The sequence below is a fragment of the Hippichthys cyanospilos genome, chromosome 12, assembly GCF_059441005.1.
Source record: "Hippichthys cyanospilos isolate Australia breed blue-spotted pipefish chromosome 12, RoL_Hcya_1.0, whole genome shotgun sequence".
NCBI lineage: Eukaryota > Metazoa > Chordata > Actinopteri > Syngnathiformes > Syngnathidae > Hippichthys > Hippichthys cyanospilos.
The window spans coordinates 4155276-4182595 of NC_142380.1; the positions used below are offsets into that span (position 1 = coordinate 4155276).

The window sequence follows — 27320 nt, forward strand, 5'->3', positions numbered from 1 at the left end:
GTCAAACTCAAGGCCCGGGGGAAAAATACGGCCAAGAACATTATTTGTGTGGCCCGCGAAAGCAAATCACATCAATATCCATGACCCTTGCTAAACCCACTTCCAAAATGTTAGCTTGCCATGCATGGAAAATAATCAAGTTGAGAATTTGCCGTATTTTTTAGTTTGTTTTTGTCAGACTTTAACAATAATTCAACAAAGTTTTATCCTTTACTTCAGAAACTTCAAAACGACTAAGCCATCAATTTGTTGTGTACATTAATAATACTATGGGATGATTTCAAGATGATTTGCTTTCCTCATCATATCGGCCCAACGAGGGAAAATGAAGATGGCCCGCGACAAAAAATGAATTTAACACCCTCGCAATAGTGTCCATCCACAATATTAATTTGAACAATTGCTTTTTGAAACAACAATTGAATGTATCTCATGACTGATTTGATTAACCTCACCAAGTCCACGTGTGCTCGTTTGAGGACATTCTGGCCTTTCCAATGATGTCTAATGTGTTTGGGTAGGATGCGATTAACTTTGCTGTCTTGCCGAGACAAATCGGACACAAAATTGGACGCGTCATGTCGCTCAAAGCCAAATGACTCACCAGGAATGTGCATATATAATTTAAAAATTCATTTTTATTATCTCAGATTTCTTGTCTCGCCTTTGTTATACAAAGATGTTAAATAACTTAAATACATTCTTACCAGTCATTTGTGATCTGCTTATGTCTACGAGCTATACACATGAGGTAGAGGACAATAATTTAGGGTTCCCATAAGACATGACAAAAACCTTGTTGATGGGTTGGTATCGGGGTGTTTGTACACGCACTGCACAAAACCGAAAAAGAAAAAAAAAAAGTGACATCGTATCAAGGTTTTTCACAAAAATTGTAGATTATACAAACAGATCAAATCCAATGGGGATATTGTGGAGATGGTGCACATGAATACACATTTTGTTAGGTTTTTGTTAGTGCTTCGAAAAACAGCAAGTTTGCATATGAATACATGCTTCTTGAAAACAAACCAAAAAAAATACAAAACACAGGATATAAAATCAATTTAGTCGTATTTACACTAAACACATGCTCATAATATCTTTAAAAATAATTTATTTTTTCTACAAAATAGATTTTTTTTTTTTTTTTTTTTTTTTTACATGGTCTTCTGCTAACTACACAGTGCAGAGGTTTGGATTTGGAGAATGTGTTATGACATCATCATCATCTGGCTGCATCATTCTCCTTATATACACACTATAAACAAAACCAAAAGAATGCACTCAGTGGGCATTTGGTATTCCTGTTTGTCTTCGACGGATTCACCAGCCAAGAGAAGTTGGTGTTTTCTTGGTGGAGGGGGGCTGAGCGCATACCAAAAGTGTGCTGTGGCAAGCAGGCATTTGTACTGCATAGTTATTATGGTTTGCATGTAGCGTGCAAACTTCTGCATGTTTTTTTTAATTTGCTTATCGAAATGCTTCAAATTCTGGACCACGTCGGCTTGGTGCGGTATCTATGATTAGAATCTATACAGTGGTACCCAACGGCCAAAACTGACATTTGGGTGAACTACATGGAGTTCGCTATTGTTGTTAGTAAGGATTCTTAAAAACAAAAGTTTTGAAGAAACTGCTATTGTGTATTACACAATTTTGACTTTCAAACTTTTGCAATTACGTTTCAACGAACTTGTAAGCTGAGTGCTAAAATCGTAGCTTTCCCCTCCATAATTCTATACGGTATGCTTGTCAACAACTCATGGCGTTTATTATTATTATAAATTATTATTTTGCTGACAAGTACATTCAGACATATTAGCAAGAATGTTTGAAGGTACTTGCAAGTCCGTTTGAGCATATTTGAAAATATGTCCCAATGTATTATCGAATATGGTAGAACTTACTTAAGCTAAATGCTAAAAACATAGCATTTTTGTTCATAATGTTATAGGGGGATGATCATCAACACCCTGTGGAATTATTCTTTTTTTAGCATTTAGCCAAAAGGTACATTCAAAAGTATTTGAAACAAGGTTCAAAAGTAATCTCAAATATGGTAGAACGCACTTGAAGCTAAATGCTAACACCCTAGCCAATTAGCCATATAACCAACAAGTATGTTCAGAAGTATTCACCAATATGTTTGAACGTTTTTTTCAAATAGGTTTGAATGTACTAGCAAGTTCAATCAAATTAGTTCGCCAGTCAAAAATGTTTACGACCGATACTGGACTTTTTTGTACAAACTTTGTATTTCTATATTTCTGTTTTCAGGTTTTCATTTTCTATCACTAGTTTGTAGTGTCCAAAAGAAGAATTTTGATTTGGCCCTTGCGTGACTTGGCAGCGTGCAAATTTGACTGGTTAACTGTGGGACAATTATTAATATTAACGTGACATTAAACATGGTCTGTACAGTTTTTTTTTTTTTTTTTTTGGGGGGGGGACTGTGGAGTAACTCGTTTCTTGCAACAAACATCTGCCTTTTTACCACTGGAGAAGAAGAAAAAAAAAACTTGACAAAAAAACAAAAAGTCTGTGCTGTATCCATAAATATAGATGGAAGAAAAAAAATACTTTAAAGGGCTTTTTGGGCTTCAGTGTGGGAATGAACGCTATCATACAAAGCAGGGTCCCCCCCTCACTCAGTAGTCACAAACAAAGGCATACACAAGTTCCTATATAATGTACATCTTATAAATGATTACCAGAAGCTAAGTGCAGACAATACAGAAGCTTTTATCTTCACGGTCTACAATGCGGGCATCAGAAGACCGGGCGGTTATGCTAATGAGGAATATGGCTCAACGATAATAATATGGTAGCTACGTCCGCCCGCAATTTTCTAGCAAGGCCGCTGTCGTCTTCATGATTGATGGTCCACCAAAACGGTCTTAGTGGTATGAGTTATTCCCTGAACTTTGTTCCGATGAAGGCAAAGGGACGTATTGCATTTGTTTTCCTCATTTACATCCACCCATCAGTCAAAATATTAGGGACACCTGCGCCGATCCAATCCAGGGAACAGAACCGGTTCCCATGTCGAAGTGTTCAAAAGATCTCGTCCGGGCATAATTTCCATTGTTTTTAACATTATTTATTACGGCAGTTGGTGGTGTACAACTGCACAGTGTCACTTTTCAGAGCTGTTTCTAAGATGGCATTTTGACCATTTTGTCCTTACAATCTAAAAACAGTCAAAAATAGCAAATCATGGGTCAAGAAGGGACTGTTTGGACTTTTTAGGTTATTCATTTAACCCAAAAAGTGAAACATCGTCATCGTTTTGATGCAGGTTTTTGTTTTCCCTTATTTGGCCCAAAACGTTGGATCAAAATGAATAATTCACAAAACGTGATGTTTATTTGGAAAAAAACGCAAATTGGAGTTGTTTTTCTGCTTCGTTGAAACAACCCCCAAAGACTGAGTTGTTTTATGGGTTATTTATGTGAGTTAAAGGGAATAACCGAAAAAAGTTGCGTCCCAATCATCCACCAAACGCCGGAGTGTATTAAATAGAAAGACCATTGGCATTATTCCCGAAAAGACACAATCATAGATTTTTCTCTTGAACTGGACATTCCGTGTGACGCAGGCGTCTCTAATCGTTTCGTGTATAATGCAACTTACAGCTGCAAATACTCTATTACATGGGAAAAAAATGGATTCGTTTTCCACGCCACATGAAGGAGAAGACCTTATTTGAAGTTCAGGGAGCAAAGATTTCAAAGGGTACTGATAAAATTCATATTTTCCTTGTTCGTATGTTTTGTAATACATACATGTCCTTAACTCTCCTATTACGTGGTCTTCGTGTTTCTGAACATTCCAAAGTTTGAGGTGTAGTTTTCCACCGCTAGGGCTACCGGAAGTGACGTTTTAGTAGCTGGATAGCTGCAAAATTGCGCTACACGTGATTCTCAATAGCGAGCAACAATTTATAATTCAAGATGAGATTTGATGTCACACGAGTCGAAAGGGTGTTAACACACAGTCAAAAATCCTGATTATAACAGAGTGTGTGATTGCACCTCCTAGCTAATCACTTTGTATGGATAGTTAGGCTTCGAAAAGACTGTTTGATCTTTGCTCCCTGAAAAAGGCGGGAACGGTCGCACAAACAACAAAGCACGTGTGCAGTTAGTGGTTTCTTTTACGATAAAATTAGTTAAGTGGCTTGTATAATGGCTTTACATTATATATCTATATATAAAACGTTACTTTATAAAGTCATTTACATGCATATGCAAACACACGATGCGTGCGCGCGTAAATATGTGCGTGTAAAGTTCTTACACCCTGTCTGGTTTTGGTCGGGAGTCGTCCACGGATCCCCGTCGCCGGATACAAACACACACGCGTCGTCCTTCCATCTTGGTTGGGTCTCCTGGCTACGCTTGCGCGCGAAAAGGATTTTTGAGTAAGTGAGTCTGGTCAAGGCTTGAGATGTTCACCCAGTTGTCTGAGAAGAATTTAGTCTTTGAATGAAACAAAAAAAAAAGTATCCCTCAAAGTGCTTATCAGTGTCCCCGCTCCCGTGATGGCGTTCAGCCCTTACAGGTGTACACCTCCTCCCTCTGCGTGCACTGCTTGCATTCCACGTAGCAGCACCAGCGCACTTGGCACTGGCAGGGCCGCGTCACCTCCCGGCTCTGCGTGTTGTGGCCCCGCCCGCAGCAGATGGCGTCGCAGTTCTTGTCTTTGTAGCACTTGCGGGCGGCCGTGCCCGAGGAGTATTTGCTGGGCCTGCAGAAACTGGGCGAGTCCTCGATGTGCAGAAGGTTCATGGTGCGGGGGATCTGGTCGTTGAGATGCAGGAGGGGGGGCGGTTGCTGCTGCGGGTGTTGTTGGCTTCGGCCCGAGGGGGAGATGTCGCCCTCCCCCGTGGCCTCGTTGGTGGAGCTGACCACCTTGACCGAGGTCTCGTAGCGCTGCTTGAGCTGCTTGCCCACCTCGTGGAAGGGCTTCAGCTGCCTCCAGCACGTCCGGATGGTGCAGGAGCCGGAGACGCCGTGGCACTTGCAAGTGGTCTCCACGCCAGACTTGATGACCTGCACACCGCAAATTGCACAGCGGCAGCTTGACTTCCAATTTTTGGTGAAATTAGGTGGGGCTGTGCAAGAAATCGAATGAATTCCATTCATTCGTCATTTTGAATCGGAAGCTTTGAAAACGAGCTAAACCATGACAGCGATGAATATATATATAAGTATTATGCTTGATTAAACGTTCAAATATATTTTGGGGTTATTACTTCATTTAAAATGGATTAAAATTGTAATCGTTCAAAATCCCGAGAACGCAGGATTTTCGAAACACCGTCAAAATAAAATGGTCTCGGATGAATTACCAAGTCCAGAAATTCAAGATTTTAACTCTTGAAAACGCATGGCGGTAAAAGGGAAAATTATTCCAAGTCATCATCCACATCATAAACCGAGGAAATACCAAGAGGACAAGAAATTCGAGCTATTAACTCACGGCTAAGAACTGAATTATTCCAGCTCATTATGTTTATTTTTCTAGGTCAGATTCTGATTCATCTCACAATGTTCCAGCATCAATACTCAATACTCAAATTCGTCAGACTCTGACCAAGAAAATGGCACCTATTGAAAGGGAGACAAAGGAAGGAAAGACCGGCTGTCAACGATGCCACGTCTTCACGCATGTTGTCTCCACAAATGGCTTTCCTGAGTTATTATAAGCTCGCGTTATTACAACTAATAAAACCAAAAATCAGGAATGATATACGTGAGTGAATGCCTCGGTTTTGCATTTTTTTTTTTTATCCTTGAGCTCTTTTGATCAGTTCGCCTGAGCCTCTTGCTTTCAGGTCAGCTGTGATAAGTTCCAGGTTCCTGAACAGGATAAACGCCGTCCAAAATGACTAGACTAGACATTTAAAGGAGTCTTTCATTCGTACTGTTGTGGTTTACGAAGATGAAGGTCCCTCTTTATAGGTACAAGACTCCGGGTTCAAACATCTAAGCAGGGATAACCGCACGTGCTATTTTAATCAAAGTCAATCGCTGTAATTACGACGATAAACGAGAGGAGGTTATTAGAGACCAGCGTGACGATATACGTGCATTTTTACTTCGCGTGCTTTAAAATCCGGGCCACGACTGGACCTTGAGCGTTTATTGGTCCATCGCTGTGAGAAAAACGCTCTGATCTATAGAAGCCAAATGGTCAGAGGCTAAAACAAGCCCAGCCTTCGCATCGTCGCGCCCCGGCCAAGAAAGTCAGACCGCAAGCCGTCATAAGCAATGAACGTCTACGATTCAATGACAATAACACATTGTCTCAGACGAGGGAGTTTGGATAGCACCTCAGTTTCTCCGCTGCGACTGCGAAAGAGATCAGGAAGTACACATTTATCACGGCAACAGGTCGAGAAAATGCGATAGGTCAGCTTTTCGGGGGGGTGGCGCGGGCCAGCACATTCCACCGCGGTCCTCTTGTGAATTGATCCCATAACTTGGTTTAACCCTTGTGCGCACACTTTGCAAACTATACACATTACATTTTTCTTCCTAATTTTGTAAATGCTTGTAAAGGAGTAATAATGACAGTTATTTATGATTATTTCTCTTTCAACCACTTAAATTGTTTAGTGGCATCAGTTCTATTCATATATATGTAAGTTAATTTTATTAACACCCACAAAAAATGAAAAAATGGTATGGTCTGTCTTTCGAGTCTGTGACATGATGATGACCCTTTAAGACGTTAACTGGGCTCTACCGCCACCTACTGTCTTGAGGTGAAACACAAGTCCACAAAGAATTTGCTGACAAAGGTTGACTGCCACTCAACGAAATGTTGCAAAAATGCAGGAAAATTAGTGTCATAAATTTTATTACAATGCATCTGAAAAATTGTAATTATAATGGTTTTATATGGTCCAAATTTTGGACAATGATTATTTTTGTCCACAAAATCTCACACGTGCAGCTGCAATCTCATCGAAATGTCGGGATCGTTGCATTTTAAAATTTTAGCGATTAATCATCTGGTGGAAATTTCAGCTCCCTAGTTTTTTTTTTCCCATTGATTCTTTTATATCATTAAAAAAAAATAATAAAAAATTGGTAAAAAGTAATGTAAATCTTTGAATACACATAGAATCTCCCCAGAGTATAACATTAAAAATGTGGTTCTTTTTAAGCCTAATTTGCAGAACGTAACGCATTCCTTTCGTTTGCCTTGGCTCCTCCGGTTCTGACTGTCCTTGTATTTTACAATTCAAACTGTCAACTTACAACATATTTGTGCACGGTACATCTGATAAGAAAAATACTGACCAATGAGCGCTTTAAAAGAGTGAGCACATTTACAGTCCCCACTGTTTTGAATCTGAGTTTTCTCAGTTTTATGGCATGGATCACAGGCCAAAACTACTCAGTTTTTATTAGGTTACTGTCAGACTAGCATAAAATGCTATCGTTGTGGTGCCTTCGAGTTAGAATACTCAAAACATGTGTTAATTTTGCTGCTGCATAAACTTTAGTTTGAACAGCCACTGAGATATATATATATATATATATATATATATATATATATATATATATATATATATATATATATATATATATATATATATATATATATATATAGTTATTTAATACAGTTAATTGCTACCTTTTGGGGTAAAATGTGTGTACGACGGTTTTATGGTCATTTAAAGCACTCCCACCAAGTCATCATATTGTAATGATTTATCTTTTCAATTTTTTCTTTAATTTTATCGGCTAATGAATCACAGTTGCCTAGAGGAAATCGAATAAAAGTAGACCTTAACAGGGGTGTGCCTGCATTAAAAATGCTCAAACAAAACAGATTAAATTGAGATGGGTCCAAATGATTACCATATTTTCCCCACTATAAGGCGCACCTAAAAGCCTTATTTTTTTTAAAAAGCTGATGGTGTGCCTTATAATCAGGTGCGCCTTATATATGGATCAATATTGAGATTGTAGATGGGGAATGAAGTGATAAAGTAAGCTTTACCTGTTTCTTTTGTGTGTTTACAGTTGAACGAGGTTGCTGATATTGACATTGAGTTATGATGCTATTGAGCGTTATTATTAGTTATTACTGTTATTACTTTGAGTATTACTATATTGTGATTGAAAAAGTTTTAAAATACGTCTTTAATTGAGGGTGCGCCGTATGTATGGAAAAGGTTTTAAAATATGTAATTAATTGAGGGTGCGCCTTATAATCCGGTGCGCCTTATGGTGCGGAAAATACGATACATATATTTTTCCCTTCTAATCAGTTTGAACTCTCCAATGAATTTTACAAACCTTCAAGCCCACGTTGGTGTTGTGCATGTCCACATGCGCACGTAGGTCCTTGTTGGAGCGTTTGCCCAGGAAGTCCTTGACAAACTTGTTGGCGTATTTCAGGTTGTCGCCGCAGCCCCCCCATTGCCACGCCTTGCGGTTCTCCAGGTCGGGCGCTTCGTCGCACGTGCAGCGCTCCATGCGGCCTGCGCTGCACGCTTTAGCCATGGCGTGGGTCAGTCCCGCCGAAGAAATGGCGTACAAGAAGGCGGTCTCCTTAAAGCCTTGGGAAAGCAAAGGAATTGCTGTTTGGCATGGTTCGCAATCTTTTTTTCAGTCAAGTGAGATCTTTTTTTTCCAGCCAAGTACCGCCTAAAAAAAAAGAGTACCGTGCTATCAGTGTCTGATTTATTAACCTTCGGAAGTACATTTGAAGAGGATTCGTGGGTGTTTTTTAGTCAGGATCTCCAGACGTTAGATTGTGTTTAATTATCCTTTCTTTTCACAGATAATTGCATCACTAATGGCTATGCATATCTAAAACTCAACAAAATAAAAAAGATACAGCATTTTCCAAATATAACACAATTTAACAATAATTTGCTCTAATCGTCATTGGTGCAACAATAATATGCACATGATTATTTAGAGTCATACAATTCAATGTATAAAATGATTAGGAAGTAAGAAATGTGGAATCTTTAAAAAATTAATACTACAATTAATTAATACTACAATTTCTACAATAATAACTTCCTTAAGGTCTCAACTTTCAGTTCCTAGCATCCAATTGTTTCAAGTTGTAAGTTAAATGAAATGTATGAAAATAAGGGATTAGTAGATGATGCACACCATTGAAAGATGAATGTGCCAAAACTTTAAACATGTTTTTCTCAAAACTTTGTCAATTTTTTTACCTACCTTACTGTATTATATATCATTTTAAAGGGCATTAAGTCCAAATTTTTCGGAGACATAAGCCTGATTTTGCGAAAACGCATACCGTATTTTGACAAAAATATTTGATTTCCACACTATGCAAAGATCGGGCCGTTTAACACAAAGTGTTAACTTTAAAAACAAATTCAAATCTTATAAAGCATTAAAAGCAATTAATTCTCTGAGCGGCAACCAAATTAGAGACGAGTCACATGAACGAAAAGCAGACAAAGATGGATGTTTACGTAGTCTTTAAAAAGCTACTCAACGGCTCATGCAAACAAATAATAAAAACGCGCACTTTGCAAAGCCAAATTCAAACACTATTTTACTGAGCAAAACCGTACATGTCGCGAAGGAATACCTCTCTTAAGCATGTTGGCTCGGTGGCGCCCCTCTAAGGTGCAGTTCCACCTCTCGAAACGGAACTGGTACTGGCATTCTAAGGCGCTCATAGTGATGGCCTCCCGCAAGGTCTCGGCCACGCCTGGGTCACGTCTGCACATCCTGCGCTGCTTCTTTTCCAGTTTGAGCCGGTCGCACAGCTTGTAGTGGGCTCGGCCAACGCTCTCCTCCGGTAGAGAGTTCAGTGGCAGGATGGACAATGGCTCATTACCTGTCAGCCTAAAACGCACACAAAAAAAATGGAGGCGTGAGTGGGAGCGCTTCCTGTCAGTGATCTGTAGGAACTGGTGAGCTACCAACCGCTATGGTTCACTTGCATACCAGGAACACTCCGGTACGCTCTCACACTCTCTCATGCCTTTTAAAATTCCAATTTCTCTTCCAATGGCGGAGTCGTAAATCACTCAGGCAGCACAAATCGCTGGAGGCTTAATATAAAAGTTTATAACAGGGATAAAAGGGTAACTATCTAGCAGACGCTGCATCGTCGATCAGTGAAATTGCTTGAATTTTTTTTTGTTGGACGCGCGTCAACGTATTCCCGGGCACTTGTTGCTAGGCAGAATATCTGGAACATAACGCGTAAGGTTTTTATTCTTGCCACATCTTTGAGGCCGTTACTATGGTTCATTTCTTTGGCAAATAGGGCCCGGGTGATTATTTACTCATCTGTAGAGGTGAAAGCTTTTTAAAAAAAATAAAAATACTGTTAAAGGACAAAATGGTAGATTGTTAGCATGTCATGTAGAGCTAATTGCTAAGCTAATCACTAGTATGGAACTCACTTGACCGATAAGAAAGGTCTTGAGGGCTTGGCGTGTTAGTATTAGCATGTAGCACGACGGCTATGCTTGTAGCTAGGTTAGCATAGTCCAAAAAAAAAAAAAAAAAAGCATTTTACATTAAGGATAACATGCAGTACAATACCAACAAACTTAAGCGTGATGATATTTCCAAATGTGCAAATGAAAATTGTCTTTAATGACAGCTATTAGCTTAGTAATTAGGTCAACATGCTAATGCTAATTGGGCCTGCCAAAGTGACCGAAAGCAGTGTAACCAAACCTTAATTTTAGCTTTAGTTTCTGTTCCTGACACTTTTTTTTTTTTTGACAGATTAAATACCTCTTTTTTTTTTTTAGTCTAAAGTTTCTTGTGTAGCTTGCTGAACAGAGAAGTGAATGGTAGAATCTCATTTTCAAATCATCTATCATACATTATGGAATCTCATTTACCAACTTCAGACTTCAAACTGTCGAAAGTGATTGCTGCTGTTTTGGTTAGCAACAAAGATCAAGTCACTTCCACATTTTTCTGCTCTGTTTTCATCCTAATCATTTTGGACCGCACCAAAAAGAAAACCCAATTGAGCGGCGATAGACAAAGCATTGCGGCGATGAAGCGCGGGGGGGGGGGGGCATTTACAGCTGTGTTGTATAGATTTAAACGGGACCATACCGCAGGATTTACACTCTCATTATAGAATCCCCATACAAACACTGAGAATTCACGGTACTCTGGATCGTTCACGCTGCAGCTGCACACAGAACATGTGGCGCACTCGCACTCCTCTCCTCAGTTTATTTAAGGGAAGCGTATACAAAAACAAACAAGCGAGGCCCCACCGCAGAGCTGGCAGGCCCCCGAAGACCCGCGTTCTGAGGTCGCCATGGCGGGAGCGCAGCGCCGCGTGCGCTGACACACACACGCAAAGGGACGCGACAGTCAGCCCGTGACCATTTTGGTCACGACGACTGACAGGATTGGCAGGCGAGATGCTCATTATGTCTAATCTCTGGTAGCTTTCGCGCCCTTAGAGTGAAACCAAAGAATAAATGGATTTGCAGGAAGTCACACAGGCGCACGTGTTAGGACTGAGTTCCACCGCAGGAGTTTTTACGCTTCGTTTAGGCCGCCTTGAATTAAATGATACACTCCGGTGAGTCTTATTGTGTCGTTAACCTTGCAGATCAATGACAACAATTGCAAATCCAAGTCTGTCGAAGAAAAGCTGCATGACTGCAGTGGAATCTATGTGTTGGGATAGTATGTCTTCATTTGAAAACAATTCCCCATCGGAAAAAAAATGTGAATCGAAATTAAGTATTGTATCAATGTACCAGCTGCCGAAGGTGAAAAATTCCAATAGGATTGAAACTTATTATAAACTATATACCGAATTTATATTGTGAAACACCTCTGAACACTGAAATAGTATAAAAAATATCTATTTACTACATTTTTGGGGCTATAAACTCCACCAGTACATAAGCCGCAGTATCCAAGATTGAGCCACTGATTTTTTTTTTTTTTTTTTTGTCATGTCACTATAAGCCGCAACTCGTTTCATCAGATATTTATGCAGAAAGATGGTATTATGGAAGTTTTTTGGTCTCCTGGTGGCTAGCATAAAAAAATAATAATAATAACAATAAACTTGCTGATAAGGCACATTGGACTATAACCTGCAGGGCTCAAATCATGAGAAAAAAGTAGCCGCTATTAGTCCGAAAAATACGCTACATGAATGTATTGGGATACAAAAAATGGACAAATTTAAGTTGTTGAAAATGTTATGTGTTATTGGTGTTGAAATTGAACTGATTAGTCAAACTTCAAAATATATATACGCGTTTGTGATTGTGTGTATACATATAGAGTATATATATACATATACATACACATGTTATGCAAATATGCAATAATACAAACATACAGTATACTGTGTATACAAATCAAATCATATATCATCATATATACTTGACTAGGCTTATGATTTGATTTATTAATATGGCTCATTTCAAAGGGTATGAAGCACTAACATTTTTGCTGTCATTTTTTTACATGCGTTTGAATGAACTTGCCAATACTGTAAATATAACATAAAATCACTCTTGCTTTTGGTTAATTGCACATAAAGATATCATGTAGTCGAATGAACTTTTTTGTGACTTTTTCAGTCATTTTCAAATTCCAAAACATGAACAAAAAGTTAGATGACTTCTTTTTCTGGTCTTTTAAATCGCTGAGAGGCCAATCAGATCATCATGTTTGATAAGTCATATCTTCACAATTAATAAATGTATTCTTCTTCTAAGACACGTCCGGGTCTTACACCTGTACCACTATTCACAACACAATCTTCATACGGCACATCCGCATATAAATCAAGTCAAGTGAAGCATAACAGCCCAAACAGGAAGTGGAGCCACGGACTGGATGACATTGGTAAACACCGTGCCAATGCAACGCGCCGGCCCACTCGCAATGTCATTACCGCCCTTCAGACGAGACTATCGGGCGAAAGTCGCCAGGGTTCTTTAACAAGAGATTTGTTTTATTAAGTCAAATAACCGACTGAAGTGTTTCCCCCGGAGTCCTCACTTTCATTCCAACGGACCTTAATGGCTTCCATATGCTACGCGATATTGTCTTAAGGCTTGCGTGTGCGCCGCATGCCTGGGAACGCCGGCGCTCCGATCGAAAGCGGACGATCGGCTTTCGGATCGGGTCAAACGGTTTCCCTTTTACAACGCCCGTTTGCCTCGCCGTAACGCGTCTGACGGCTACGGATTTGGAAAAGGGAAACCTGGCGAGCTCCGTCTTGACACGTATGATGGTAGCGGGCGCTCAAATGAGCAGTAACCCTGAAACAAATAGTACTTCTTCACAAGACACATCTTTGGCTCGCCGCGCGCATATATAAACTTCGGAAGTTGGGAAATTGCCGTTTGGATACTTTATTGATCCCTTTGGAGTTTGGGGAAATTTCTACAACTAGATCGTTTTGGGGTCGACGGATCAAGCGAGACATATTGTCAAGTTGTGTAATTATTCGCTCGAATGGCCTCATTAGCATTTTACAGAACAAGGACAGCTTGACACCATCTGGACTGTCACTCTGGCTCCATTTCTTCAATTCATTCACTGGCATTCTTGTCAAAATTCATTTCTGTTCCTTCGTGTCCACTGCCGTGTCCATTTTGTCTCAGAGAGACAGCAAAGCATCCCGCTCAAACACAACAGGAAGTAAGTGGGTGTGGTTTGCAAAGCTAGTCAATGGCAGCCAAGTAAAAATGGATCTTTGACGTGTATACCCGTCATTGGCAGTGAAAGTGTTAAACATCCAATAGGCTCATTCAGTGTGGAAAAACCTTACAAAATTGTAATGAGCAACAACCATGAGATTAATGTTAAAAAAAAAATTGGGTTGGGGCATATAAGTAATCTAACAAGTACAAATTTTGATCACAAAAGACAGACAGCGCCACCTGTTGGTCACACTTTTGTGTTTGACAGTGTAACACACGGGTGTCAAACTCAAGGCCCGGGGGCCAAATCCGGCCCTCCACATCATTTTATGTGGCCCGCAAAATGCTGATTTGACTTCAAGTTTCTGGCTAAAACACTAAACTTGCAAGTCGTCTTCAACTTCAGCGAATTTGGGGGTGGAAACAACAAGATTTAAGATTTAAGTTTAAAAAAAAAAAAAAAGCCTTACTGTATAACATAATCATGAACACAACAACAAAAAAACTGCCTTACTTACGGTCGTAAAAAAAAATCTAGCCATACATCACAGGTGTCAAACTCGTGGCCTGGGGGCCAGATCCGGCCCTCCACATCATTTTATGTGGCCAAACTTGCAAGTTGTTGAAACATTATTTTTCCTTCCCAATCTCTCTTTTGAACTGTTTTTACCAGCCTCTGATTTCAAAACGAGCAAACTATTTGACAAACACACTTAAAAACGATTTGATTCGCAGTCATTCCGGCCCTCCGACAGAAACCGTAACTACGACGTGGCCCGCGAAAAAAAGTGACTTTGAAAATCCTCGCATTCCAAAGATGTACAAAAACCCTTTATACGCCGCGGCGATAATAAATCACACGCAATTTTCCCAGTTTTCTTGTAATCTACACAATCTCCACCGCAATTAGCATTCCTGTCACGAGGAAAAACAGAATAGATTGGAAACACGCCGCCACGTGTCACGTCTGACAGCTAAATTCAACTCAAAACACACACACGGCGTCTTATCAAGACATGTTAATGTGATTAGAGCAGAGTGGCGTCCGCTGCCTGCTAAGATCTTCAGAACATCTCTCCGTGTTTTCACATCCCGGAGCGTTTTCCCTCAGGTGTTTTTGTTTGAGGTGTTGGCCCAGCAACAGAAGTTACACATGGAATATAACACCGATGTATAAAAAAAAAAAAAAAAATTGGTGAAGCTTTGTTTTTCCATTCACACACTTGCCTCGACAGACTCCATCACTCCCGAGTTTGTTTAGTTCTTTCTCTCCTCGTGTCAGCACCTCCCATCGGCCGTGACGTTTACTCCGCATACATTTTCCATTTCCATCCCTCATTGACCGTCATCGCTCCCTCTCTGGAAGTCACCCTCGGATGGTACTTCTGCTAACAACGCCGGTTTTGCGGCGCGTTCCACGCAATTTGTTTTGGTTTATTTATGATTACGTCTCAATGAAATTCAGGTTGCAATACCATAGCTTGGTGAGAAGGAAGAATTTCTAGATGTGAATATCTATCTGGCTTGCTAGCTTTCTAGCAGCTATTGTTCCTAGCTAGCTAGCTAGCTAGCTAGCTAGGAACAATAGCTGCCAGGAAGCTAGCTAGCTAGCTAGCTAATAATAGCCCAAACTAAAGAAAGAAAAACAACAACAAATTATAATTAATAATGGAATTGATGCATTTTATTTTATTCGCTATTTTATTCTTTTTATCCTTCATTTTATTCTATATTTTACCCTTACTCATTTGTCTTATCAGATTGAGCTATTGTGTCTGTTTTTACAATGTTCTTATTGTTTTGTACAGCACTTTGGTCAACTGTGGCTGTTTTAAAGTGCATAACAAATAAAGTTGAGTTGGATTGGATTGGATTTCTAAATAGAATTTTAATTACAATATAAAACAAAATAACAGTGATTATATTGCTGGCATTATTAGTCATATTATGGTGATTTTTCATATATATATATATATATATATATATATATATATATATATATATATAATTTTTGACAGTCTACTTCTATATTTTAATATCTACTTTAATATTTTTTAAAATTTAAAGCAATATAAAATGTTGAAAATGGCTTTCACAATGCAATGCCAATAGTGAGGATTTTTGGATATATATATATATATATATATATATATATATATATATATATATATATATATATATATATATATATATATATATATATATATATAAATAAATTACAAATATATGTATCAAAATATGTATTGTTTGGTTAAACATTTGAATCGTTCAAATTTTTTTATATTTTTTAAATTTGATATAATTCGGTCAAAATGATAGAAATTTATGACAAAACATTTTCACGTTTGGATTTTTATGTGAAGTGCGCTGTATTTTTCGTTACACCGTGGAAAGTTTAAAACAAAGTTGAGCTAATGCTTATATTTGCACATACATGCACACTTGCAATCGGTACCCTCAATCAACAGCCAATCGGTCACCGGCCGATCGCCGAAAGAAGACCAAAATAAAAACACAAAAGCTCAATCAAGCTGCAATGTCCCTCCGGCTCCTCCGTCCGTACGGGGGGTATCCCCCTTACAACCCTCCTTTTATTCCCAGCGGTCAATTACTCTAAACGAACGTCAATGGCGGCGCCCAGCTGTTGGCTCCACACGAAGTCCCCCCCAGACAAAACCGCCATTGCCAAACGACAGACGTCCTCACATGTCCCCAAGCGCTTCCACCGGTGCCTGTTTAAAACTTGAGAATTCTCTGGTGCTGCTGCCTTCTTATGGGTGGCGCACAAATCATGGAAATGTTGGATGAACTTCAGACCACCCTGCCCACCCAAGTGCCATCTGGTGCGTGGCAGCACGAGCCACGCCAGATCTTGTTGGAATGTGGTGGAGGACAATGCTTTAAACTCATTTTAAGTAGAAATCTCAGCATGCAAGCTGTTTTTCCATTATTCGTAGCGCTGTTGGAATCCGATATTGATACCGATCAGATATCGGAAAAAAAAAAGAAAACCTGGATTATATCGATCCACTTCCAAAATCTCAGATATCAGCACTCATACAGTATACAAGCAGTCCATTTCATTCACTTGATCAAGTCTTTTCCGATATTTCCTCCTAAACAATAAATCAAAGCATGGATCATTTATGGTCATATGGAATTGATATCAGTATCGGACATTACTGCAAGACGGTAGTTGGCAAATGGGGGGATGAGTATCCTTGGGGGTGAGATTTTAACAGGGTTTTTGCGGGTATCAACAAATTGATTATAATTTTTTTTAGTAATGTGCCAGGAACATTACGTTTTTCTTTTCAAATAAAGAGCAAATGCATTGGAACATACAGTGACCTTTTTGCAATGGCTTTATTTCATGAAGTTGTTTTACAGATGCGCATTGTCATTTGTGGTGTAACTTTCTATTCGATGAGGGAGAAATAAAACACATGATCTATTTTCTAGAGCCGATGAATAAAATATGCCAAGACACAGATGACACAGCTCTCTGTTTCAAGTCCTTTCTTTTTTCATCAGACAGTACTCTAGTACTCTATCAGCAAATTTAACGTATAGCATTTCCGTGCCAGGAAAAGTGCATTTTTTTTGTTTTCAAATTCAGAGCAAATTGATTGGAACATGAAGCAGTTAAAATAACTCCTTTAAGTTTCGCTTTCGTTTCTTCACAGGTGAGCTTTGTCATTAGTGACTTGTGAGACTAGTGAGATGATACAGCACGAGTCATCTTCTTGAGTCACATAAAAATATAAACCTAGAGATACCACAAAAAATAGAGTTTTGAAATTTAATGCACCTTTGTGCAGTCATTTTTGGTTCATTTTATTCCATACAATTCTCACAGTTTGTTAGCCACTGGATTGCACAACCTTGGTAGCGCGATAACTCAATGGGTGAAATTTCAGCTCCCTAGTGCCTTCTTTCAATGCTTTCCCTCTGATGTAAAATGTCTGAAATTTCAGCTCCCTAGTACCTTCTTCCAATGCTTTCCCTTTGATGTAAAATGTCAAGGAATGGATAAAATCCTGCAAAAAGATTAAAAAGTCACTTTTTTTTTCCTTTTAAAATCACTTTGCAGTGCCTAGGGCGTAATAAAAATGTTTTACATGGGGTAAATCAGTGAAAAAAATTCATAAATCACTGCTCATTGCTATAATATTGGTATTATGTCAGGTCTATAGGGCCAACTCTAATTATTTGTGCATAATATAGCAAAACCTGGATGCAGTGTTTAATTTTCAGGTTTGCACGAGTACATTTTTTGATTATTTTTGCGGACACTGAACACCCCTATAGTTCCCGTCCTCGATTGCCCCCCCCTTCTGAACCCCCTGAGAATGCGGTAGCATGACAGTAAACGTGTCACGACGAGATGACTCACGAGCGGGACAAGTGGAAGTCTGCTATCTGCTATGACTTAACAGGAAGTGACCCGGCGTTATGTCATCCGCTCCTGTCAGACCGCTAAAATCTTGTCCGACAATTCTCACGCCCGAGCCCGCGCTGGCAAACGTTTATTTTTTCATTTATTAAAGTCATAGAAGCGGCCGGTCGTTTAATCCCGAGCCGCGGTCGTTTGGGAATGGGAGTGTGTGGCATAGTAAGAGGTTTAAGTGCCGTGTGCTTCTGAGGTCAGCGGCTCTGTTATGGTCACTGTGTGACTGGCACAGATTGGGCGAGCGGCGGCGTCCCGCGTGACTCATGACCCCCCCTCCCGTCCCCTCCGCGTGTTCCAACCCACGGCGTGGCACAAGGCAGGCCTGTACCAGCGCACCTCACACACCTCAGGCGCACGGCATACCGCAGCGCTGACACCATCGGGGAGCAAGCCGCCCCGAAATGCGCCGCTTTTGCTGAGCGACGCCGTTCGGGACGCCGCGTTCAAGAAGAATTCAAAACAAAACAGCAGCTGTTTGAATCGGTCACTCCTCGGTGGCTGAAAGAGGAGAGTTTACCACCTGCCAGCTCAGAAAGAAAAAAAAAATAGCTTTGGACCGATATTTTTCTGTCTAAAGGAGACAACATTGGCCATGTGAGGTTGAGCTATGGATTGAGCATTATTATGGCACTGGCATGGAAACAGGAGTTCAGAACATTCAGCTTTCTGTTATCTTTGGCGTGATTGTGAGATTTGGGGGTTTTGGTTGCGGGTTTATTTTGGGGGGTTGTGTTCTTTTCTGCTTGTGTGGTTTGTTTCTGCCCCCCGTGTTTCGACCAATCAACTTCCCCTGCCTTTTGTTCCCTTCCAGATGTTGCGCGTTTGTCTAATTATTGTCCATGTATTTAAGCCCCAGTTTCGTTCCAGCGAATTGTCCAGTCGCTGTCGCTTATGTGTCTGTTAGCCCGTGAGTTTGGGTTGTGTTTCAATTTTTTGTTACTTTGTACAGTTTTGTTCCAGTTTTAATGATTTCATTATTGTCCATGTATTTAAGTCCCAGTTTCGTTCCAGCGAATTGTCGAGTGGCTGTCGCTTATGTGTCTGTTAGCCCATGAGTTTGGGTTGTGTTTCAAGTTTTTGTTACTTTGTACAGTTTTGTTCCAGTTTTAATGATTTAATTATTGTCCATGTATTTAAGCCCCAGTTTCGTTCCAGCGAATTGTCGAGTCGCTGTCGCTTGTGTGTCTGTTATCTCGTGAGTTTGGGTTCTGTTTCAAGTTTTTGATTTTTGAGCCGTTCAAACTTCCGGTTTCTTTGCTTTTTTTGGGTTCGCTACAATCCTCCGTGTCACCCAGCATGTCCGAGCATGACACCCCCTGTGAAATACTTCTTCCGGTCAGTACCCCTTAACCAGTTTAAATCATTTTTGAATGGAAAACAAAAAGTTAAAACAGAGTTCTGTACCATCTTAGTGAGTTAATCATTTTTGGAACCACTTTTTAGGTGGTATCTCTAGGTGTATTTCATTCAGAAACTCCAAAAGGATCGTTCATGTAACATCTGTTTTATTTCTTGGTCCCCTTGCCGAAAAATCATGTGACTAATGCACATAATGCGAGCTTGGATGTTCATCCCCTTTTTGTGTGGGTTTTCTTTAGGTTTATTTTATTCGGCAACTCAAGATCGTGTAACATCTGTTTTATTTCTTGTTCTCCTGCAAAATATTTTTGAATGGGGAAACAAAAACAGTTCAAACTGAGTTCTGTGCCATCTGTGTCTGGGCTAATAATATTTTGAACTCCTTTTGTAGTGGAAACTGGGCATATTTTATTTAGCGATTCCAGAAGATAGATCGTGTAACATCATGGGTTTTATTTCTTGCTCTCCTGAAAATCGTGTCACTAATTCGTTTTTCTAATGTGTTTTTCTAAGGAAAATTGTTATTTGTCATGTATGCCCACATTCCAAAACATCCATCCATCCATTTTCCAAAGCTGTTTGTACTCACTAGGGTCACCGGCTTGCTGGTGCCTATCCCAGCTTTCCACGGGGGGCGCCAGCCAATCACAGGGCAGAGAGAAACGAACAACCGTTGATGCATCCAATCACACCTAAGGACGATTTAGGGCACAGGTGCATGTTTTGGGGGAGGGACCCCGTGTGGGCTCGGGGAGAACATGCAAACTCCACACAGGAAGGCTGAACCGACCTGGATTTAAACTCAGTACTAGCCGCTCAACACCTAGCCGCCCTATTCCAAAACATGTTGGAACTTTTTTTTTTCACTGTGTTTTCATGGAAGACCATAAATTGTCAATAATTTTGAACGAGCATAGTCGGCAAGTCGAGAGTGTGCCCTGTCTCTCCCAAACTTCATGATATGGGCTGACACTGCCGAGACAAGGCCACAAATGAGCGTAACACAAACAAACAGCATCCGAAATGATGACAGAGTACGAAAATGATCCTTTGCCTTTATTACTATTTGGCTTACAAACAGCGTCAAACGTCATGCTGAAGACCATTTGACGTCAATGGGAATTTCCTCGCCGCGTTGCTCCATTGGCACAACTCACCGCCTACAGCTGGAGTTGCCTTTTCTGTCATAGAACTTGCCACAGTCTCTTCGGTGGAACTAATATATATACAGTATATATATATATATATATATATATATATATATATATATATATATATATATATATATATATATATATATATACTTCTCTGTGTGTGTTTTTTTGCCTCGTGATAACCTAAATGAATGTTCTTTGCTAGCATAGCAGGCTATATCTTTAAAATATTAGCCAAAGCGTCATGTGGATACGGTCATATGAAAGCTCAGTGTGATGTCAGCACACAAGTGCTGAGAGAATCCTATCTGCTGGGTAAAGCGATAGCCCTTGAGGTGGGGCCGAAACCACAGGATATCCTATGAAGTTGGGAATTCCCTGCCTATCGAGCGCGCTCCCCGCCTTTGCCACACGTCAGGCCTAATCAGCCTTTAAGGCCCCGGGAATGAGACGCCGCCCACCAACCACTGTCTGCCCGGCAACACCGCTGCTCCTAATGAGCCGTAATCATCCAGGAGCTCCCTGCAAAACCGCTCCGAGGCAAAAAAAAAAAAAAAAAGGGAATGGACAGCATGCCCGCCTAGCGGAATGTTTATATGTAGCCTATTAAATGACAACGTGAAACATGGCAGTGACTTTTAAACACTGCTGGAACTGATTGGGAGCAGCGATGAAAACACGACAGAATCACCTCCTGACCCGTTTGTTAGCCTATTATTCTTGGACATAACCGGGCAAGGGAAACAAAAGCAGAAAGCAGCCATGAGAGAATATTTTTTAAATAATTAGGTGTCTACCCCGACATTTTTAAGGAGTACTCCACTTGGCTCTTCTTGCCTTAGTGTTGAGCTCATTTTTAAAAATAGTATCCAGCGAAACTGCAAAAGACGAGGGATTTCCTCATGAAATGTATCTCTCGCTATCAGGCCCGTCGTTGCAATATCAACCAATGTAATTAGCGAGGCTGAGGGGTGAAAGATAATGGCTTCAGCTAAAATAAGCTAACATTTGCATGCTTCTGTTTTTTTAGTTTTGTAGGTTACAAGTACGTTGTGATATTGGCTTGAATTGTACTGGTACTGGTGGACTGTTTTGCTGACAAATCAACATACACAATCGGACCGTTATGTACAATCTTGCTCAGCATATTCATTGTACGGGCCTTAAGTAAAAAGCAATGTTTAGAATTAAGTATGAAGACATTTTAGTGTTATTTTGCTTTTTAAATATGATTCGAATGAATAAATCGCCTGTACATAGTTGAGCACGGTATAGGATGCGGGCAAAGATGATGTCAGTCCAGTGAACAATAGGCATGCTTTTAAAGTGACTGATTGGCTCTTAGCCAGGAAATCCAAGTTAGGTGGTAAGAAATTTAAAGGTCAGTTCAATACTATCTAAAAATCTTAAGGTAATGCTATTCTTTGGTTTGTTGTGTTATATTTAATGTTACTAATGGTCTACTGTGCAGACAAATAACTGCACGATTAATATTTTGAGGTTTATCATCAATAAAGAAGGCATATTTTGTTATAATTTATTCTTCCTTTTATTCTTCCTTTTCTATATCCCAGCAGTAGCTTGGCAAATATATAATGCCAATGCTATTGTAAATACAACAAAATGCTGTGCCCCACTAGTCTGTTATAATAAAAAGTAGCCTTAGCTAGTTTGCTAACATTGGCAAGCTTACGTGCTTATTGCTAGTTGTCTTCAATAAACATATATCTAGCATCCCTGATCAAATAAAATTATAATTAACAAAACAATTTAATTCATACTGACGACGTAGCACACTGAATATTTACAATAAATGCACGTAGAGACAAAGCTTGGCTAAAGACACGATGCTAAAGTTATTCTCGCGTAAAGACATTAAACAGGAAGTGTCTAACACAACAAAAGCAAAGCTAGTTTGTTAACATTTGCTTGCTAACATGCTTATTGTCAGTTGCCTTCGATAAACATATACCTAGCATCCCTGATAAAATAAAATCATAATTAACAAAACAATTTAATTCATACTGACGACGTAGCACACTGAATATTTACAATAAACGCACGTAGAGACAAAGCTTGGCTAAAGACACGATGCTAAAGTTATTCTCGCGTGAAGACATTAAACAGGAAGTGTCTAACACAACAAAATCCGCTTGGCTTTTTACAATAAAATATAACTTGCGTGAACTTACAAAATAAAACAGCCCTCTAATCATAGAAACACACAAAAAAAAACCTACAGACAATTTAAAGTTGTTAGAACTTAGCAAGTGGAGAATAACCTGCTCTCAAACCACTATTTCACCATACTAACCCCAGATGTTTCTCTTGTATCGAAAATATTTAAATGTATCATCAAGCAAGTCCTAATAAACTTGATTTACACAATTTTTACACAGAGTCAAGCAGCATCAGTCTACTCCAAAGGGTAAATGAAATCCGATAGCAAGTAATAGAGACCTGTGTTTTCACTTATGCCGGATACTGCGGCTTTCTTGCGATTGGTGATTCCAGCTGTGGGTGGATTTTTTTTTTTCTACTTGTCTCACATGAACTAAATAAAAACAAACCATTGCCTCCTCGCAATCCAGCACAGTTTACAAGACCACAGAAAAAAAAAAAAAAAAAACTTTCTGGACTTTTAAACCAATACCAGACATCTTTGAGGCTCCGTCACGGCCTTGGGCGCGACGAAGCCCCCGCGGACTTTTTCCGATGGCGAACGATAACGGATTTAGCGGGAAAAGCGGCACCTGCCACAACAGGCAGGGGGAGGGAAAAGGAGCGCTCGCATTCTTGCGGCAAAGGATGACAATTTAAGCGGGCGCCCGACCACGCCAGGAATCCCTCCCCGCCCTCGGCCGCGCAGACCGTGGCCGGGAGACGATTGTGTTTATGTTTCACTTACGCTCCACCGCACTCTGGAAATTGGGTATGCAACGTTGACCCTCTATTTTCAGTAAATCAGTACCCGGGAGGCCCCCGTGTGGAAGAAGATTTATTCCGTCCGGTAGGTCGCCGTTGTTTGTCCCGGACTGAGCCGGCGTGACATCGGCGTTGAATTTCTGGGCGGTCGGCCATTTTGGGGGGGGGGGGTCTGAGTCACCAGCGCCAGCTCTTTCTTCGGTTTCGTGTTCCTGAGCCTCCAAGCTCAATCATTCACCCAAACTCATTCAGCTCATTCGTATTCGACTCGGCACGTGACCCCCCCCACAGATGCACAAAAGACTTGTAGAGGCAATTGAAAATTATATATATATATATATATATATATATATATATATATATATATATATATATATATATATATATATATATATATATATATATATATATATATATATATATATATATTGGCAGGAGTGGGGAAGCGCAATTTCAGGTGCTATACTACTATCCAACTGAAAATTCAATAGTATTTTTGCCTTCAGATATATACAGTAGTTTAACTTAAAGGGACAGTGTGTAGGATTTGGACTGTTTTTCATTAAAAAGGAATATATTAAATGATTGTAAATTTCTAAAACGTGCAAATGAATGCGTTCTTAATGATCACAAGTATGTTTTAAATGTAATCATAGGTCTGGTGATATTACATGGGGGGGTGGCGCTTCTCTGGAGGCGGCCATGTTTGTTATAACTACGGACAATGGTAAATGCAGCACCTGCAGCACCGCCTGCTGGCCGTCATGAAAAACACTGTCTCTTTAATAAATTAACTTTTTCCTTTCTCAAATAGAAGTTTCTTTTCTTAAATTTGAAGCTGTGCATTGCAGTCAACAATTTATATCGGGACACAAGAATGAGATTTTAGACTCCACATCTGAGTATGTTTTGTTAAAAAGTGATCAGTAAGAACGGCAACGGAGTCAGTTGCGTCATTTATGCCTATTAAAGTGTCTTTGAAAAGAAATCCACCAGCTCTTGCTAGCCAAAATGCGGCAATTGAGTAATGCTAGCGGCTAGCATCTTGTGCTGCTTGCTGCTGCTAGCGCTGCTATCTGCTAACATTAAAGCTGCCACTAATCGCTGGCAACAGGAGTTGGTATTATACAATTTCAGCATAATTAGGACTCGTTAAAGCATTCTTTTTTTATTATTATTATTAAATTAGCAAATTTACTTGATTTCAGGACATCATAGTGTTGTCGATGAATGTTCAAATTAGCCATTACGCCGTGACACGTTTCCAGGAAATACTTCAAAATAAAAGTGAATCAAGGCATTGATGGCCATTTGTTATTTGGGAACGTTAAAGATTTTTTTTAAGTCTGCACAAAATGTTCGTGTAACAGAGGGAAATAAATGCCTCATGCATTTTTTTGAACTGTGGTATTCTAATCACCCGAGGACCCGTTTTGCCCCTAATTTGGATTCAGCCCGTTGCTTGGCAGACACTTGCATAGGGAGGGCAAGCCCGCCAAGCTTAAGCTCCGCCCCATTCATCATGCTGACAAAATTCAGACTCACCAGTTGCACAGCAGTATGTCACTTGAGGAGCTGCCTTCTAAAATCCACTAATTTCAGCAAGACAAAAAACAGGGTGTGCAAAGTGTGCTCTAATAGTTTACGTGCGGAATATTTTTTGACCATTTTTGAGAATTATTTTGTAGGTGTGTAGTATGTGGGCTTTCAAAGCACATCTGTGGAAAAATGACATTCTGGCCGCACTCCTTGAAATGGTGATTTTCAAACACTTTTATGACTTTGGAACACACTTGGGAGAGAGTAACAGCAGACACCCGATGATTTGCCCTATGAGATATGCTAAAGGAGATCAGGGGCGGGGAACCTTTTTAAGACCTCACAAGGGGTTAAATAAAAATGTGATACGGCCCACAAACCATAGGTGAAGCTTTTTAACTGATTTTGAATTTATTATGAAGAAACCGAATTTGAGCTTCTTAAACCATTAGGATATTTTATGCTTCATTTGAAACATCTCTTTGATTTGTTTACCTCTGTATTTTATTTTTACACATGAATTAGATCCAGGCAATTTCTGTGCGGGCTTCACTGCTTCTAAGTCTTTTTTTTGTTGTTGATTTCAGCTTTAAGTTCACACACGTGTTCAATTTGAGGTCACGGTAGGTCACAATTCTGACAGGCTACTTTCCTCGTGCTCGGACACGCACCTTTGCCCTCCGTTCTCATGAAACATTGACGCCAAGGTTCCGCGAGTGTTATTTTTCATTCATATGAGCGATGGCTGAGAAAGAAAATAGTTCCTGCTGCCTGAGGTGTGTGATGTTTATGCTGGATTGGGTGGGGGCGATTTTTTTTTTTTTTTTTGTGCAAGCCCAACAGCAGACGTTTGGGCCACCACCAGTCCAGCGCAGTCAGTCAGATGGCTTTATTGTTACCAGCTGTTGCTTTTGAGACGGCAATGCGTGTACACTCACCTTTCTGCATACGACCGTGGATATGTTTTATTTGTTTGTTTTTTTTTACGTGCAAAAACGATCCCGCCCCTCACTCAAACAAACTTTGATGTTTCTGAACTAAGTCCGGCCAATGAATGCTACCATTGCTAACTCGCTGATCAGCAATTATGCAATAGCAGTAAAGAAGTATTTTAAGCATAAATGATATGGTGTTTCGAATATAGTCTAGTACTGTTTTTTCCTGTTGATTTTTTTGCAACAAATTAACCGATTCACTCACGTAGGCATGCATTCATCCTCTCGTTGCATCATTTCCTTCATCAATGGGCCAAAATCAATTAAGAGAGCGATGCTGCCGATTGCTTGTAAATTTCTTCAGCGTCCGTACATTTTAAATATAGTTTGTATTTTATTTAAGGCCAGAATGTCGAGGAGGTTATTTTGAATTCAAAAATACATTTGATCAGAAAGTAAACAACAATGTATCTATAATAAAAACGTTAAGGCTTTTTGTCAGTGCCAATTGGCGAAAATATCGCAAACGTTACGATTCAGTGAGGAAAATATTGCCATGACTCTCAAAAGGCAGTTATTGTAGCGGTCAAATATAGCATTTCATTATTGTCAAAATCTTGCTCATTCCACCTCATTAAGATCAATCAAGGTGACATCAGCTTTCACTCACCCGAAATAGGCGGCGCTGGGCGATGGCGAGCAGAAGACAAGGACTACCAGTGTGAATGATAACCATCCCAGGAGTAGGTGTCCATCCAGCATTTTGCTGCGGCTCCAGGGCAGATCATTTCGTTTCTCCTGAGTTGCTGTGTGAAGCCCTGAGCTTGACGCGCCACACTTCTTATACCAAGAGCGCATGAAGTGCTCCTCCCATCCAGCGGCGCCACAGAGAGAGAGCGAGAGAGAGAGAGAGAGAGAGAGAGAGTAGATAGATACTTAGCATTATGCTTAGCATTTGGTTTCATTTTGACTTGTTTTGTGTTTCACTTTGTACTTTGTTTTAGCTTCGTTTTTTTTGTCATTTTTGCATGCTTAACTCTTTCACTGCCTATGACGGGTTCAAATCCCGAAGATCCGCTCATGACTTCATTATTCTGCTTGTCAAAATGTCGCTAGCGGGTGGAAAAATGAAAGTGCGTTACTTGCAGGAAATATGTGACTTCATTTGCCGTTTTAGGAATGGATATTTAAATGAGTGGCTGTCAATAATGGTGATTGGCCTCAAAGGGACATTTATGTTTGGAAGTTAAAGATTGAAAGAAAAAAAAGCCACACACACA

At 40.0% G+C, this 27320-nt stretch overlaps 1 protein-coding gene across 1 annotated transcript; it reads right to left on the minus strand.

Annotated features, from left to right (window-relative positions):
- Positions 1–618: 618 nt before the first annotated feature.
- On the minus strand, positions 619–26898 carry wnt9a (wingless-type MMTV integration site family, member 9A). The gene is made up of 4 exons (XM_088430458.1): positions 26711–26898; positions 9604–9863; positions 8322–8584; positions 619–5057 (listed from the first exon to the last, which is right to left on the minus strand). The coding sequence occupies exons 1-4, from the start codon at positions 26896–26898 to the stop codon at positions 4554–4556; spliced, it is 1215 nt and encodes a 404-aa protein (XP_088286584.1). The 3' UTR covers positions 619–4553.
- Between the last annotated feature and the right edge of the window lie 422 nt (positions 26899–27320).